Source organism: Oncorhynchus tshawytscha, linkage group LG09, assembly GCF_018296145.1.
Source record: "Oncorhynchus tshawytscha isolate Ot180627B linkage group LG09, Otsh_v2.0, whole genome shotgun sequence".
NCBI lineage: Eukaryota > Metazoa > Chordata > Actinopteri > Salmoniformes > Salmonidae > Oncorhynchus > Oncorhynchus tshawytscha.
This window is the reverse complement of record NC_056437.1, coordinates 60,267,663-60,284,417: the sequence shown is the minus strand read 5'-3', so window position 1 is coordinate 60,284,417 and position 16,755 is coordinate 60,267,663. Positions and strand designations below refer to the sequence as shown.

Below are 16,755 nucleotides of genomic sequence, written 5' to 3'. Positions count from 1 at the left end.
CGTTTTCACTGCTCCAGAGTCCAATGGTGGCGAGCTTTACACCAGTCCAGCCCACTTTTGGCTGCTCTGCCATGGAAACCCATTTCATGAAGCTCCCGAAGAATAGTTAGTGAGTGTTGCAATCGATTATCACGGGCTACGCGCTTCAGCACTCGGTCTGGCCTACCACTTCACAGCTGAAGCTCCTAGACGTTTCCACTTCACATTAACAGCACTTGCAGTTGACTGGTGCAGCTCTAGCAGGGCAGAAATTTGAAGAACTGACTTGTTGGAAAGGTGGCATCCTATGACGGTGCCACGTTGAAAGTCACTGAGCTCTTCAGTAGGACCATTCTACTGGAGACTGCACGGCTGTGTGCTCGATTTTATACACCGGTAAGCAACGGGTGTGGCTGAAATAGCAGAGCCCACTAATTTGAAGGGGTGTCCACATACTTTTGTATATATAGCGTATTTGTGACAGTATGCATGCATGTGTGTAATCATTCAAATTCATCATATGCAGGAAGCTTCTAAACAAGGCACTTAAACGGGGGGGGGTTATAACTTATAATATTAGAACATCTTCCATACCCTTACACTGCCGCCCTCCACTCACCCTCATAAATACTAAAACACACATGACGTAGTCACACATACGAGTCACATAAAGACAAGCTCTTTCATGTGTTAAAAACAAAATCACTCATTTGACAGTAGCTGATATATTAGAGCATGAGGATGTGGGAGGAAGATTCTCTGTGCAAAGTTCACCACTTTCAGACTACACACATTCATGACTACCCGCACGCAGAGGCAGGCACACATATACACTTTCTCAAGGAGGTCCCACACTCAATAACATAAAAGCATTGAATACTAGATTTCTACAGTCAGTCAAAACCAACCAATGTAATTCAAAAGGCACTACATCAGCACAGAGACGGGGAGAGCCTTGCAGTGATCCTGTGCGCGAGCACTGTGCACATCATTTAGGGAGGGGGATGGCGGTGGGGTTTGGATAAGGTCAGGGATCAAGGGTTAGCAGGGGGACGTCATCCTCCGAGGTCATGTCCTCCGAGAGGGGGATAAGCAGCACCTCATCCTCCGAAGAGGAGAAAGAGGGGGATGCGGAGAGGGGCAGGGAGTTGGTGGGGGAGGAGGAGGAGAACGGTGAGGCGCGGAAGCGAGAGATACCGCGCCCCAGAGAGTGGAAGAGCGAGGCCAGGGAGGGGCTACTGGGGATGGGAGGGGCAGCCACAGGGAAGCTCTGGGGGGTGGCTGGGATAGAGACGAGGGGTGGAGGAAGGGAGGTGGGAGGCGGCGGTGGTGGGTGCTGCACCGTCTGAGGGAGCAAGCCTAGTTTCTGTGGCAAAGGCAGATTGACGGCTTCCACAGCCAATGAGGAAGTTGTGGGAGTTGATTGACTGGACTCTGCACCAGTAGAGGTGGGATCTGTCTGCTGGGGGGCGGAACTGGAAGGCTGGGAGGGCCTGGAGGCGGTTCTAGGGATTAAGCCCCACCTCCGCATGCGACGGACAGCCCGGCGGACGAATCGGGGCCGGCGACGGCGTCGTGGAGAGTTGGCGGTGTCCTGTCTGAGGAGCTGGAGGATACCTCTCAGAGTAAGAGAGGAAGACTGATGGGGGTAGAGAGAGAAAGAGAAACACAGAGACAGACAGGCAAACTAAGTTAGTGATGGATTCCCCTTGTAAAGGAAGGAAACCAAAGAAAGGAAATCAAGTAATCTGTTATTTGAGGCCTTCAATTAATTGTGCTCCAATCAGAGCACAGTGGAACAAAGTTGTTGTTAGTTCCTGATCTAAGGTCACTTAGGGTTAGGATTGGGGGACTGCTAGCTGATCCTAGACCTGTTACTAGGCTCTCACCTCGTTGGGGTTCTCTGTGGGGAAGTCCTCCACTGGAGGGATGATGCCCTGGGCAATCAGCTGACCGTAGGAGGGAGGAGCCTGCTGCTGGATCAGCGCCGCCTCTTGGCGGCTGATTGGAGCAAACATACTGCAGGAGGAAGACAGACAGAAACATATGGGTGTCTGGTCCAATAAGACAATTTGGACACAGATCAAGGCAGGCATTTGTGGGTGATGAAACATCAACATGTAGTAAACCTGACGTGTGAGGTGCATGAGGGATACCTGTATTCTCGGGTGCGCAGTGAGTAAAGCTTGCAGGTGCAGCCCATAGCGATGACCAGCAACAGCCCACAGACCAAGCTGCCAACAGTTGCCGCGGTGATGACCTTCCGAGGCAGGGTCACGGAACAGTTCAGCTCATCTGTCCCGTCCTTGCAGTCCACCTGGCCGTCACAGCGCCAGCTCTCAAACACACACCTGGGGAAGAGACAAATGGTCAAGATGATGTGTATACACTTACACACATCAAAAACACACCACGCACCCTCACAGACCATCCTCTACCTGTCACTGTCGCAGTGGAAGGTCCCAGGTTGACATATAGAACAGTCTCTCTCATCACTCCCATCAGAACAGTACAGCTGGTAGTTACACCTCTCCTTGGCAGGGAAACACACCGGACGCCCTAGGAAGCTATGCCCCGCCAGCAGTGCCCTCTGCCCAGCCACTCCACAGGCAAACTGGTCCCGGGGACATCCCCTGCACCCTGCTTCGTCATGTCCCGTCTCGGGACAGTCCCAGTGCCCGTCACACTTCTGTTCCTGGGTGTAGCAGCCCCCCGCGGCACCCCCACATTTACCTTCCCAGGGGGGGCAGTAGCCCCCGACACGGTAGGTGGCGTTGAAGCCCAGCCCCTCAGAGCCGGGGAGCGTACGATAGGTCAGGGAGAGGAGGCCGGTCCGGGACTCGACCTGGATGGTCTTGTAATTGGACGTATTAGTGATCTGTCACAGGGGGAAAGGGAGGGAGAGGGTGAAGTGATTAGATTGAGTAAATTAACTTGGTTATATTAACTTTCAGTGATTTCAGAGGTAGAAAAGTTGGCTTTAACCACCGATCTAGGATCAGACCACCCTACTCTCTGATTTTTTAAAATAAATATCCGACTTCGTTTCAGTTTATTAGGGGCAACGTCTACCAAACTCCATTACACACATCCCCGCCCCCCCACACTCACAGTTTTGAGGAGTTCCCCGGTGCCCTGCTGTCTGTCAGTGATGGTGACCGTGTCTCCAGGCCCCAGCTCCAGCAGCCGCAGGTCCAGCTTCAGAGGCCTAGAGTCCTGGGGGTCCAGGGTCCACACACAGAGCAGAGGGGGGCCCCTGATGGAAGGAGGGGCGAACGTCCCATAGAAGGTCTGGAGGAGGCCCCCGCAGGTGACGACCTTGGGAGGTAGGGTCACGGTGCAGTTCAGCTCGTCTGTCCCGTCCTTGCAGTCCAGCTGGCCGTCACAGCGCCAGCTCTCAAAAACACACCTGGGGCAGAGGCATAAACAGTTCAGGTGGCGTATACACACACATCGAAACACACCAAACGCATGTCACATCGAAACTACACTAACACACATATCAAAGCTCACTAACAAACATTAAATGCATGCATACAAACACTTTTTTTCGGGATCAAAAGGGGGCTTAGATTGTGGGCATGGTAGGGGGTGTGACAATGGGCCAACGTCCTGCAATTCTACACATTTATCCATGGAGTTGAGAGAAATTTGCCAAGGCCAACGCAGTGTTATTTTTGCTCAAACCAAATAAAATCAATACTGCTAAATTCTTGCTTTTAGAATTTTCAATTTCTCTTTCACTGTCTATATTTTATTTTGATGTTTGTTAGTTCTCAAAGATAATCTATTTTGTGTGTGTATATATACACATATACACACACACACACACACATATACATATATATATATATATATATATACACACATACAAAAGTATTTAGTCAGCCACCAATTGTGCAAGTTCTCCCACTTAAAAAGATGAGAGGCCTGTAATTTTCATCATAGGTACACTTCAACTATGACAGACAAAATGAGAAGAAAAAAAATCCAGAAAATCACATTGTAGGATTTTTAATGAATTTATTTGCAAATTATGGTGGAAAATAAGTATTTGGTCAATAACAAAAGTTTATCTCAATACTTTGTTATATACCCTTTGTTGGCAATGACAGAGGTCAAACATTTTCTGTAAGTCTTCACAAGGTTTTCACACACGGTTGCTGGTATTTTGGCCCATTCCTCCATGCAGTTCTCCTCTAGAGCAGTGATGTTTTGGGGCTGTTGCTGGGCAACACAGACTTTCAACTCCCTCCAAAGATTTTCTATGGGGTGGAGATCTGGAGACTGGCTAGGCCACTCCAGGACCTTGAAATGCTTCTTACGAAGCCACTCCTTCGTTGCCCGGGCGGTGTGTTTGGGATCATTGTCATGCTGAAAGACCCAGCCACGTTTCATCTTCAATGCCCTTGCTGATGGAAGGAGGTTTTCACTCAAAATCTCACGATACATGGCCCCATTCATTCTTTCCTTTACACGGATCAGTCGTCCTGGTCCCTTTGCAGAAAAACAGCCCCAAAGCATGATGTTTCCACCCCCATGCTTCACAGTAGGTATGGTGTTCTTTGGATGCAACTCAGCATTCTTTGTCCTCCAAACACGACGAGTTGAGTTTTTACCAAAAAGTTATATTTTGGTTTCAAATGACCATATGACATTCTCCCAATCTTCTTCTGGATCATCCAAATGCTCTCTAGCAAACTTCAGATGGGCCTGGACATGTACTGGCTTAAGCAGGGGGACACGTCTGACACTGCAAGATTTGAGTCCCTGGCGGCGTAGTGTGTTACTGATGGTAGGCTTTGTTACTTTGGTCCCAGCTCTCTGCAGGTCATTCACTAGGTCCCCCCGTGTGGTTCTGGGATTTTTGCTCACCGTTCTTGTGATCATTTTGACCCCACAGGGTGAGATCTTGCGTGGAGCACCAGATCGAGGGAGATTATCAGTGGTCTTGTATGTCTTCCATTTCCTAATAATTGCTCCCACAGTTGATTTCTTCAAACCAAGCTGCTTACCTATTGCAGATTCAGTCTTCCCAGCCTGGTGCAGGTCTACAATTTTGTTTCTGGTGTCCTTTGACAGCTCTTTGGTCTTGGCCATAGTGGAGTTTGGAGTGTGACTGTTTGAGGATGTGGACAGGTGTCTTTTATACTGATAACAAGTTCAAACAGGTGCCATTAATACAGGTATTTATCCTGTATCCAGTATTTATGCTGCAGTGGTTTATTTGTCGGGGGGCTAGGGTCAGTTTGTTATATCTGGAGTACTTCTCCTGTCCTATCCGGTGTTCTGTGTGAATTTAAGTATGCTCTCTCTAATTCTCTCTTTCTTTCAGAGGACCTGAGCCCTAGGACCATGCCTCAGGAATACCTGACATGATGACTCCTTGCTGTCCCCAGTCCACCTGGCCATGCTGCTGCTCCAGTTTCAACTGTTCTGCCTGTGATTATTATTATTTGATCATGCTGATCATTTATGAACATTTGAACATCTTGGCCATGTTCTGTTATAATCTCCACCCGGCACAGCCAGAAGAGGACTGGCCACCCCACATAGCCTGGTTCCTCTCTAGGTTTCGGCCTTTCTAGGGAGTTTTTCCTAGCCACCGTGCTTCTACACCTGCATTGCTTGCCGTTTGGGGTTTTAGGCTGGGTTTCTGTACAGCACTTTGAGATATCAGCTGATGTACGAAGGGCTATATAAATCAATTTGATTTGAGGTAATGAGTGGAGGACAGAGGAGCCTCTTAAAGAAGAAGTTACAGGTCTGTGAGAGCCAGAAATCTTGCTTGTTTGTAGGTGACCAAATACTTACTTTCGACCATAATTTGCAAATAAATTCATTAAAAATTCTACAATGTGATTTTCTGGATTTTTTTTCTCATTTTGTCTGTCATAGTTGAAGTGTACCTATGATGAAAATTACAGGCCTCTCATCTTTTTTAAGTGGGAGAACTTGCACAATTGGTGTCTGACTAAATACTTTTTTGCCCCACTGTGTGTGTGTGTGTGTGTGTGTGTGTGTGTGTGTGTGTGTGTATGTATATATATATATATATATATATATATATATAAAAAATCATGTAGTAACCAAAAAAGTGCTTTAACAAATCAAAATCTATTTTATATTGGAGATTCTTCATTCTTCAAAGTAGCCACCCTTTGCCTTGATGACATTGTTGTACACTCTTGGCATTCTCTCAACCATCTTCACCTGGAATGCTTTTCCAACAGTCTTGAAGGAGTTCCCACATATGCTGAGCACTAGTTGGCTGCTTTTCCTTCACTCTGCGGTCCAACTCATCCCAAACCATCTGAACTTGGGTGAGGTCGGGTGATTGTGGAGGCCATGTCATCTGACGCTTTGAAGAATCTCAATTATAAGGATTTCATTGGCAGAAAAATGACCCCCCCCAAAAAAACACACACACACACTCCTCTACCTGTCACTGTCGCAGTGGAAGGTCCCAGGTTGACATATAGAACAATCTCTCTCATCGCTCCCATCAGAACAGTACAGCTGGGAGTTACACCTCTCCTTGGCAGGGAAACACACCGGACGCCCTAGGAACCTATGCCCCGCCAGCAGTGCCCTCTGCCCAGCCACTCCACAGGCAAACTGGTCCTGGGGACATCCCCTGCACCCTGCTTCGTCATGTCCCGTCTCGGGACAGTCCCAGTGCCCGTCACACTTCTGTTCCTGGGTGTAGCAGCCCCCCACGGCACCCCCACATTTACCTTCCCAGGGGGGGCAGTAGCCCCCGACACGGTAGGTGGCGTTGAAGCCCAGCCCCTCAGAGCCGGGGAGCGTACGATAGGTCAAGGAGAGGAGGCCGGTCCGGGACTCGACCTGGATGGCCTTGTAATTGGACGCGCTGGTGATCTGTCACAAAGGGAAAGGGAAGATGGTGAAATGATTAGAATGAGTAAATTAACTTGGGTAATTGAACTGATCAGTCTTGTAACAAACTCTAGAGGTAGAAGTTGGCTTTCACCACAGATCAACAATAAGACTAGCCTACTTCCAATCCGAGAAGTAATTAAATAATATCTTACCCCATATTAGTTTATAAGGGGCCACTTTACCTAACTCTAAGACATAAACACACCCACAGACACACTCACAGTTTTGAGTAGTTCCCCGGTGCCCTGCTGTCTGTCAGTGATGGTGACCGTGTCTCCAGGCCCCAGCTCCAGCAGCCGCAGGTCCAGCTTCAGAGGCCTTGACTCCTGTGGGTCCAGGGTCCACACACAGAACAGAGAGGGGCCCCTGATGGAAGGAGGGGTGAAGGTCCCATAGAAGGCCTGGAGGAGGCCTCCGCAGGGCCACTCAACGGGGGCCCGGGTCACACTGGGGTGGGCTCTGTGAGCCTGGAACTGCCAGAAGTCATATATAGGATTGGTTGGCTCCTTTTCCTTGGTGTGGTCCCCATTCTCGTCTACTTGCTTCTCGGTCTCCTCCTCCTCTTTCTCCAGCTCGCCCGGTGCCTTCCCTAATGTTTCCCAATCCCTCCCTCTGCTGTTACTCCTCCTGTTCTTCTCTCTTACGGTCTCCCGCGCCCTGTAGGACTCTGGTGTGGTGGTGGCCACCACTGTTTTGCCATGCTCAGGATCCAGATTCAGGATCTTCATCTCTCCATCACAGTCTTGCTCGTCTATGCCCAGGCCCACCCCTTCACCCAGGCACTCCACCCGGCCGTTACAACGCCACGACAGGGGCAGGCAGCGCCCGCCCAAACACTCAAAGTCCACACCCGTACAGTCCCCGGAGTCTAGAGAGAGAGGAGTGGCAGGGAAAGGGGGAGAGAGGGAGAAGAGCTGATATTTCTATTAGCTATATTACATTTCCTGGTACTCAAAGAGAGTTATAACGAGTCTACTAGGTGATGATTAACAAGTGATATAGCCTAACATCACGGCACCATACCTCTGACATAGCCCAGGCGGAACGCAGACACAGGGAATAAGTGTGGCAGGAAGTGGTGCGTCACTGTAATGTTTCCCCCCATCAACTCCATGGGTTTCGGCAGGTCGGAACCACAGAAGGTAATGGGCTTGCCAGTCGATGACGTCACCGAGACCCATTCCTTCTTACACCGTGTGGAAAACTGGGAGAAACTGAAAGATCGACGGGAAAAAAATAGATAAAGAAGTAAGCAAACAATCAAAAACTACATTATTTGGCAATGAAGCCATTTTCCTTTACACAATGTGACATTTCTAAAGTCTAGTCCGGACACAACCCCTACACCCTGGGCACTTCATGTAGATCTGAAAGTATTGGATAAGTATATTTAAAGAACATGGTAGTAGCTCCACCACTGACAGGCTGTACAAACTCTTCCTCCAATTGCTTACGCCTACCTAAATCCTTCAGGTGTACACTAGTGCCAAGAGGGTTAAGGACTAGACTAGAAGTTGTTTTGGGGACAAACGTTGATGCACCCTGACCCACCAAATAAGCCCCTAAGACAGCGGTAAGACAGTGAGGGTGGAGAAATTACCTGAGAATAACAGGCTCTCCTACATGCGCCTTGATAATCCAACTACAGTAGAAGGGCCGAGGACGGTAGGACGAGCTGCGGTGCACAAAGCTTCTGATCTCTCCTCTCGCAGCCTCCAGGACTTGGGGAGATCGTCCACAATGAGCTGGGAGAGAGAAGAACCCTACAGTATATTAGACTGGGAGGGGCGGCCTGAGAACACATATTTGTTTTCCAGTTGCAAAACATTTTGCTACGGTATGCCTGGTCTGATTAAATCAGGCCGTAATACACTATTAATTGATATATACCGCCTGAAACATTGGAGTGCAAAATCATGTAAAGGAACCAGAGGTGCCACCGCTGATTGTCAATTACAGTTGAGACTCCCACGCCTACCCATGTTGATCACATAACTATGAGGATTGTGTAAAACTGGTGAGAGGCAGATGGGTCCCTTTGATAACATGAATAGAGACATTAGCAAGAGAGAGGGAGGGGGAGGGGTAGCGCTCTTACCAGTACTGGAGACCAGCTCCAGGCTGCTGTAGGCTGTGAATCAACAGGCAAAAGCAGAGTTACAGAGGTCTCAATCGGGCATTACTAAAGATCTGACTAGTATTTGCACACGGTACATTTCACACTAGATACTGCTTACAAAATACAATGTTTACAATAGTTGTTGGCCTAACGCGTGGCTCGCCACCCCTGTTCCTGGAGAGCTACCCTCCTGTAGGTTTTTGTTTCAACCCCAGTTGTGAACTAACCTGATTCAGCGTATCAACCAGCTAATTATTAGAATCAGGGGTGCTAGATCAGGGTTGGAGCGAAAACTTACAGGACGGTAGCTCCCCAGGAACAGGGTTGGAGAGCCCTGGCCTTAAGTATATTGTTCTTAACCACCTGACATATGGACCGACAGACAAAACAGGCAGATAGATGGGTCACATTCAAAGTAAAAACCCACCAGTTACAAACAAAATGTTGATGACACAAAGGTTGAAAGAGACAGTCATTCTGATGATGGTACTCCTCTGAAATGATGGTACTCCTCTGAAATGATGATGCTCCTCTGAAATGATGGTGCTCCTCTGAAATGCAGGTGCTCCTCTGAAATGCAGGTGCTCATGAAAGAGCAAAAATGGTGAAAAGAAAGCAAACTAGAATGGAAAAACATCTAGCCAGATCCCCCTCAGTCCGCCTTGCTGAGTGGCCCCATCATCGCTAATGTCTCGTTCAGGAAGACTTCACCTGAGAAAATAAAAAAATCAACCCTAGTCAGCAGAAATGGCTATTTTGACTAGCCTGGTCCCAGATCTGTTTGTGCTGTCTTGCTAAGTCCTATGGCCATTGACACACCAAAAAAAAAATAGCAAGACAGCACAAAAATATCTGGGACCAGGGTATATTTTTAGAGGAACAGGAGGAAATGACAGAAACATAGCTACAGAACTTGCTTAAGCCTTTACTTATGACAGCCAGACATCTGAAGTTGTTCGCTTAAAGCATGTGTTGTGTTCAATGTGATGGTTTTCTGTTTTTATCAAGAACCCAATGTTTACATCAGTGAAGGCTCCTCAGAGGAGCAAGGGCAGGAACATCCTCAAAGAATTTCAGAAAAATAAAAACGTTAAACTTTTTAGATAAAACTATACTAAATACAGTATATTCATATGTCACCAAATAATTGATTAAAACACCCTGTTTTGCAATGAAGGTCTACAGTAGACTCTGCAGCACTCTGTAGGGTAGCGCCGTGGTATTGCTGGAGGACAGCTAGCGTTTGTCCACTGGGTACATGGACTTCAATATAAAACCTGGGAGGCTCATGGTTCTTACCCCTTCCATAGACTTACACAGTAATTATGACCAACTTATGGAGGACATCCTCCAACCTATCAGAGCTTTTGCAGCAAGAACTAACAGGTTGTCCACCCAAACAAAGGATCAGAGAACGACTAGTACTGAAAGCATTAGCTACAACTAGCTAGCACTGCAATGCATAAAATGTGGTGAGTAGTTGACTCAAAGAGAGAAGACAATACTTGAACAAATTTTTTTTTTTTTCAAAATTAAGGAGAAGCAAGAGAGAGGGAGCTAGCTGGTAGTCGGAAGTTTACATAGGTTGGAGTCATTAAAACGTGTTTTTCAACCACTCCACACATTTCTTGTTAACAAACAATAGTTTTGTCCAGTCCGTTAGGACATCTACAATTAAACAATTGTTTACAGACAGATTATTTCACTTATAATTCGCCGTACCACAAGTCCAGTGGGTCAGAAGTTAACATACACTAAGTTGACTGTGCCTTTAAACAGCTTGGAAAATGCCAGAAAATTATGTCATGACCGTAGAAGTTTCTGATAGGCTAATTGACATCAATTGGAGGTCTACCTGTGGACGTATTTCAAGGCCTACCTTTAAACTCCGTGCCTCTTTGCTTGACGTCATGAGAAAATCAAAAGAAATCAGCCAAGACCTCAGAAAAACAATTGTAGACCTCCACACGTCTGTTTCATCCTTGGGAGCAATTTCCAAACGCCTGAAGGTACCATGTTCATCTGAACAAACAATAGTACCGAAATATAAACACCATGGGACCACGCAGCCGTCATACCACTCAGGAAGGAGACGCGTTCTGTCTCCTAGAGATTAACCTACTTTGTTGTGAAAAGTGCAAATCAATCCCAGAACAACAGCAAAGGACCTTGTGAAGATGCCGGAGAAAACAGATACAAAAGTATCCATATCCACAGTAAAACGAGTCCTATATCGAAATAACCTGAAAGGCCGCTCAGCAAGGAAAGAAGACACTGCTCCAAAACCGACATAAAAAAGCCAGACTATGGTTGCAACTGCACATGGGGACAAAGAACGTACTATTTGGAGAAATGTCCGCTGGTCTGATGAAACTAAAAAAGAACTGCTTGGTCATAATGACCATCGTTATGTTTGGAGGAAAAAGAGGGAGGCTTGCAAGCTGAAGAACACCATCCCAACCGTGAAGCACGGGGGTGGCCGCATCATTTTGTGGGGGTGCTTTTCTGCAGGAGGGACTGGTGCACTTCACAAAATAGATGACATCTTGAAGTAGAAAAATGATGTGGATATATTGAAGCAACGTCTCAAGACATCAGAAGTTAAAGCTTGGTTGCAAATGGGTCTTCCAAATGGACAATGACCCCAAGCATACTTCCAAAGTTGTGGCAAAATGGCATAAGGACAACAAAGTCAAGGTATTGGAGTGGCCATCACAAAGCCTTGACCTCAATCCTATAGAAAAAATGTGGGCAGAACTGAAAAAGCGTGTGCAAGCAAGGAGGCCTACAAACCTGACTCAGTTACACCAGCTTTGTCAGGAGGAATAGACCAACATTCACCCAACTTATTGTGGGAAGCTTGTGGAAGGCTACCCAAAACATTTGACCCAAGTTAAACAATTTAAAGGCAATGCTACCAAATACTAATTGAGTGTAAGTAAACTTCTGAACCACTGGGAATTTGATGAAAGAAATAAAAGCTGAAATAAAATCACTCTACTATCATTCTGACATTTCACATTCTTAAAATAAAAAGTGGTGACCCTAACTAACCTAAGAGTGGGGATTTTTACTGGGATTAAATGTCATAAATTGTGAAAAAACTGATTTTAAATGTATTTGGCTAAGGTGTATGCAAACTTCCGACTTCAACTGTATATTTCGTAGTATACATTTTTTTACTTTTACTTTGTTAGCTTTGAATGCAGCTAGCTAGTTTAGCATACTCAAACACCTGGCTTAAACAGAGAGGGATGCTATGTTAGCTAGCTGGCTATCTAACGCTGGAACTCTTCCAAGGCAAGGCAAGCTTTTATTTGTATTATTTTTGTTGTCACTGGGACCCACCGGTGTAACTGCTAAACTGCTTGCTGCGCACTGTACTGCTTGATTGTAACGGGTTTACTAACGCATTAGTTCTAGTAGCTATGTTGACTATGACGGGACAATTATGTAGGCTGTGTGTAGCGGTTAGCGGTCATGACATAGCTCGGATAGTTTTTTTTGCCTTGTCACAGACAGCTGATATATTGTGCACTGAAGTCCACAAGCGAAGTGAAACGGTGAGAGGAGAGCGCATAGATATATGCGAGAAGGAATTATATATACACAAGTTGTTTATAAGTGGCTGCTATGAGGGTGAACTGTGTTTGCATGTGATCAGGGGTGTATTCATTGCGCCGATTCTGTTAAAATATTTCTTAAAATGGAACGGTGATAAACATACCTGAATTTGTCCAATAGAAACTCATTTCCAACTGTTGGACTAATGATTTCACCCTAGATCAGTGGTACAAAAACTTTGTATAGTCCCATACCCCTTCAATCATTCAACCTCCAGCTGCATACCCCCTCTAGCACCAGGGTCAGGTCACTTAAATGTTGTATTTTTGCCACACACACTATACGATGTGTTAACGAACTGTAAGAATTAATGTGAGTTTTTGTCACAACCCGGCTTGTGGGAAGTGACAAAGAGCTCTCATAGGACCAGGGCACAAATAATATTACATTAATAATCGATCATTTTGCTCTTTATTTAGCCATCTTACATATAAAACCTTATTTGTTCATCAAAAATTGTGAATAAATCACCACAGGTTAATGAGAAGGGTGTGCTTGAAAGGATGCACATAACTCTGCAATTTTGATGAGGCTCTCTTGTTCAGATTTCGGTAAGCGGGCTGGAGGCAGGGCATGAAAAGGATAACGAATCCAGTTGTTTGTCTCATCTGTTCTGGGAAAATACCTGCGTAATTGAGCACCCAGCTCACTCATCTGCTTCACTATACCACATTTGACAATGTATGTAAGCTTAAGTTCATTTGCACACAAAACAGAACATACAATGATGGAAAGACGTGTTGCGGAGAGTCCCCGAAATCCTAGATTCAGATCATTCAGGCGAGAAAAAAACATCAACCAGAAAGGCCAGTCATGTGAGAAACTCGTCATCTTGCAAGCGGTCAGACAAGTGAACATGATGGCCAGTAAAGAAAACTTTAATCTTGTCTCTCAATTTTAAAAAACGTGTCAATAATTTGCCCCTTGATAACCAGTGTTATAAAAGCGTTACATGGTCGCTGCCCATATCATTGCATAATGCAGAAAATACACGAGAGTTCAGGGGCCTTGCTTTAACAAAGTTAACCATTTTCACTGTAGTGTCCAAAACGTCTTTCAAGCAGTCAGGCATTCCCTTGGCAGCCAGAACCTCTCGGTGGATGCTGCAGTGTACCCAAATGGCGTCGGGAGCAACTGCTTGCACGCGCGTTTTCTCCCTGTCATGGCTTTTGAGCCATCAGTACAGATACCAGCACATCTTGACCACCAAAGTCCATTTGATGTCACAAAGCAGTCCAGTACTTTAAAAATATCCTCTCCCTTTGGCCTGGTTTCCAGTGTATTGCAGAAGAGGATGTCTTCCTTAATTGACCCCCCAAAAAAAACATAACGGACATATACCAGGAGCTGTGCCAGGCCCGTCACGTCTGTTGACTCATCCAGCTTTAACGCATAGAATTCGCTGGCTTGTATGCGAAGCAGTAACAGTTTCAAAACATCTCCTGCCATGTCACTGATGCGTCATGAAACAGTGTTGTTTGATGGGGAAATTGTCTGAATAGTTTTTTGGGCCTTTTCCCCCAGCATTGTCTCAGCCATATCGGAAGAATTAAGTCCTCCACAATAGTATGGGGCTTGCCTGTCATAGCCACTCGGTAGCTCAACATATAAGACGCTTCTAGCCCCTTCTTATAAATGTATCTGTTGCTTTTATACCGGCCTTACTAATCGAAAGTCATCTTTATTCTCGCTCAAAAAACACCTGTGGCTTATTTTTCAAATAGGCATGTTTCATTTCTAAATGTCTATGCAAGACTGAATGTTTCATTGAGTTGTGAGATAGTACTTTTGCACATATAATGTTGCTGAGGAAAGGCACTACTCCCAATATAAGTGAGCCCCAAATCAATGTAGTTCTCATCATACTTGCGCCTCTTACTTTACATTTCTTTAACCATTTATCAATTTTCGAGCAAACGGAATGAGCAGCAGCTACCTTTGGCTACATACGGACCATTAGTGGAATTCCACTTTGGATGTTAATTATTTGACTAGGCTACCTGTATTAGGGCTCCCGAGTGGCGCAGCAGTCTAAGGCACTGCATCTCAGTGCAAGAGTCAGTCTCTGGTTCGAAATCAGGCTGAATAACATCCGGCCGTATGGGACGGCGCACAATTTGCTCAGCGTCGTCCGGGTTTGGCCGTCATTGTAAATAATAAATAGTTCGTAACTGACTTGCTTAGTTAAATTATTGTTAAATAAAAACATATTTAAAAAACATCACCCAAATTTATAGCCCCGTTGGAAAATCTAAATGGACTGTTTGAAAATGCGATTCATATTTTTATTTGGCGTACCGCTGTTTGGATATAGCCGCCCTAGATCATCTAGATACAGGCAAGATTGTGTAAATCGATATTTAATGTGTCATGGTCTGTCACCTTGATTACTCAATTCTCTCGACCTGTGCACCTACGTTGTAAACTTTCATTCATAGGCTAGGTTGTAGCAAACTCATGACGGGTAACGGTACATTTTGAGTATCATGTGACTAAGTATCCTTAACCTATCGATGTTACATTGAGCTGGGTGAATGGAATATGAATGACAGTCACCCAATATTCTATAATATAAATAAATAACGTCATGTTCATCTTAAACGACACCGATCGTGACTCTTTTGAATATTATACACAGACATGTCCTGCCTTGCCAGTAACGTTGGCTAACTAAATGACGCATCTAGCTAACCTTGTGCTGTATGATTTACCAGCAAGCTAATCCTAAACAAAAAAATGCTTGTGATTTTTAATATCGCATTTTTTCTGTGTCATTTTAATTCTAGATTATGTGAAATTATGTACATAGCTTCTAGACCTTCTGAATGCCTGCCCCCGCAAACTTCCTTGAAGAGGAAGGGATTCATCACGCCAATTCTGTTGCAAAACGTTTTGTACAGAAACAGTTTACTCTAAAAGGAAACCGTTTTCCAACGAAAACGAACGATTCTATTGGACAAATTCAGCTAGGTCCCTCCCCGTTTCGTTCCGTTTGGTTCTTACATTATAGAACGTAATGAATACACCCCTGCTTCGCTCTCTCGCCTTGTTGTGGCTAATGCTAATGATAGCTCTGACTAACTTCCCTCTTCCTTTCGTTATGTTTTCCTGAACGTGCCACGCGATAAAAATGGTAAAAAGCATTCATATATACATACAAACACTCTGATGTAGAGATTAATTAAAAAACGGCGATAAATTGTGTATATAAATGCCTGTAACAACGAAGTTAGCAACCTTACCCTTTCTGTCGTCTTTCTTGTTGATAGGCAGAGTTCTGGGCAACTTCCGTATTGTTTACTTGGAACAGGAGAGGGGGTGGTGCTAGAAGCTCAGACTGAGGCTTCGGCTGTCACAACGCCCCAAACAAACTCCAATGTTAAACAGCCAAACCGGTGTACGAATAATTTTATCAGATTTGTCATCAAATGTAATTTGTTTCTCGATTCACGAATTCGCTTCAATGGTGTTCATATCGACAGTTTAGGATTAATTGTTGTTATCATGTTTCACCACAAGGTGTCAGAATTGATTAGGCTAGTGAGACGATCCCTCAGATTGGGTATACCACAGTGGAATTGTATTATAGCAGACGGCCTTGCATCAGAGAATACAATGTAACATTATTTGCATTAGCACGTTTTGTAATCAGCAAGGTAACACACATTTTATGTATTTCGTCAATGGACTGAGACAACGTGGATTGAAATCAAATGACGACTGAATTGTCTGCCTAACTTGTTCTTGTGGTTCTTTTTGATAATTTACACTATCCTGGGGTGTTGTTTTTGATGAATTGTGATAAATGAATGTTCATATTTATACGGACACAGCGTCTACCGCTGTTTCTTTACCTCTCTGAGATAGGCTTCACACATCTGTAAGATGTAAATGAAGTGGGCGGAGAACAAACCCCTCTTCACATTATTTAAGATATAATTGAAATATTATTTTGAAATGATCAGTAAATGTAAAAACAAAAAAGCAATACACACCATAAAACCTTTTTGACAAATTGAAAATGTATCTCGATATGTAATACTGTTAGGTTATGTACTCTTGTTTGTATATTTCTATTCTTGTATTTTTCCGTTCATAATAACAAAAAAAATAAACATCTGTAAGATTCC

General features: G+C 45.0%; 1 protein-coding gene across 1 annotated transcript; it reads right to left on the bottom strand.

Moving 5' to 3' along the window:
- Positions 1-440: 440 nt before the first annotated feature.
- On the bottom strand, positions 441-15,956 carry LOC112214637 (low-density lipoprotein receptor-related protein 10). Its single transcript, XM_024373544.2, has 12 exons — positions 15,868-15,956; positions 9,429-9,712; positions 8,981-9,013; positions 8,483-8,627; positions 7,906-8,096; positions 7,104-7,750; positions 6,422-6,861; positions 3,091-3,388; positions 2,418-2,857; positions 2,136-2,330; positions 1,869-1,998; positions 441-1,618 (listed from the first exon to the last, which is right to left on the bottom strand). Exons 2-12 carry the CDS (start codon positions 9,475-9,477, stop codon positions 1,007-1,009), a joined length of 3,180 nt encoding a protein of 1,059 aa, XP_024229312.1. The 5' UTR covers positions 9,478-9,712; positions 15,868-15,956; the 3' UTR covers positions 441-1,006.
- Positions 15,957-16,755: the final 799 nt, after the last annotated feature.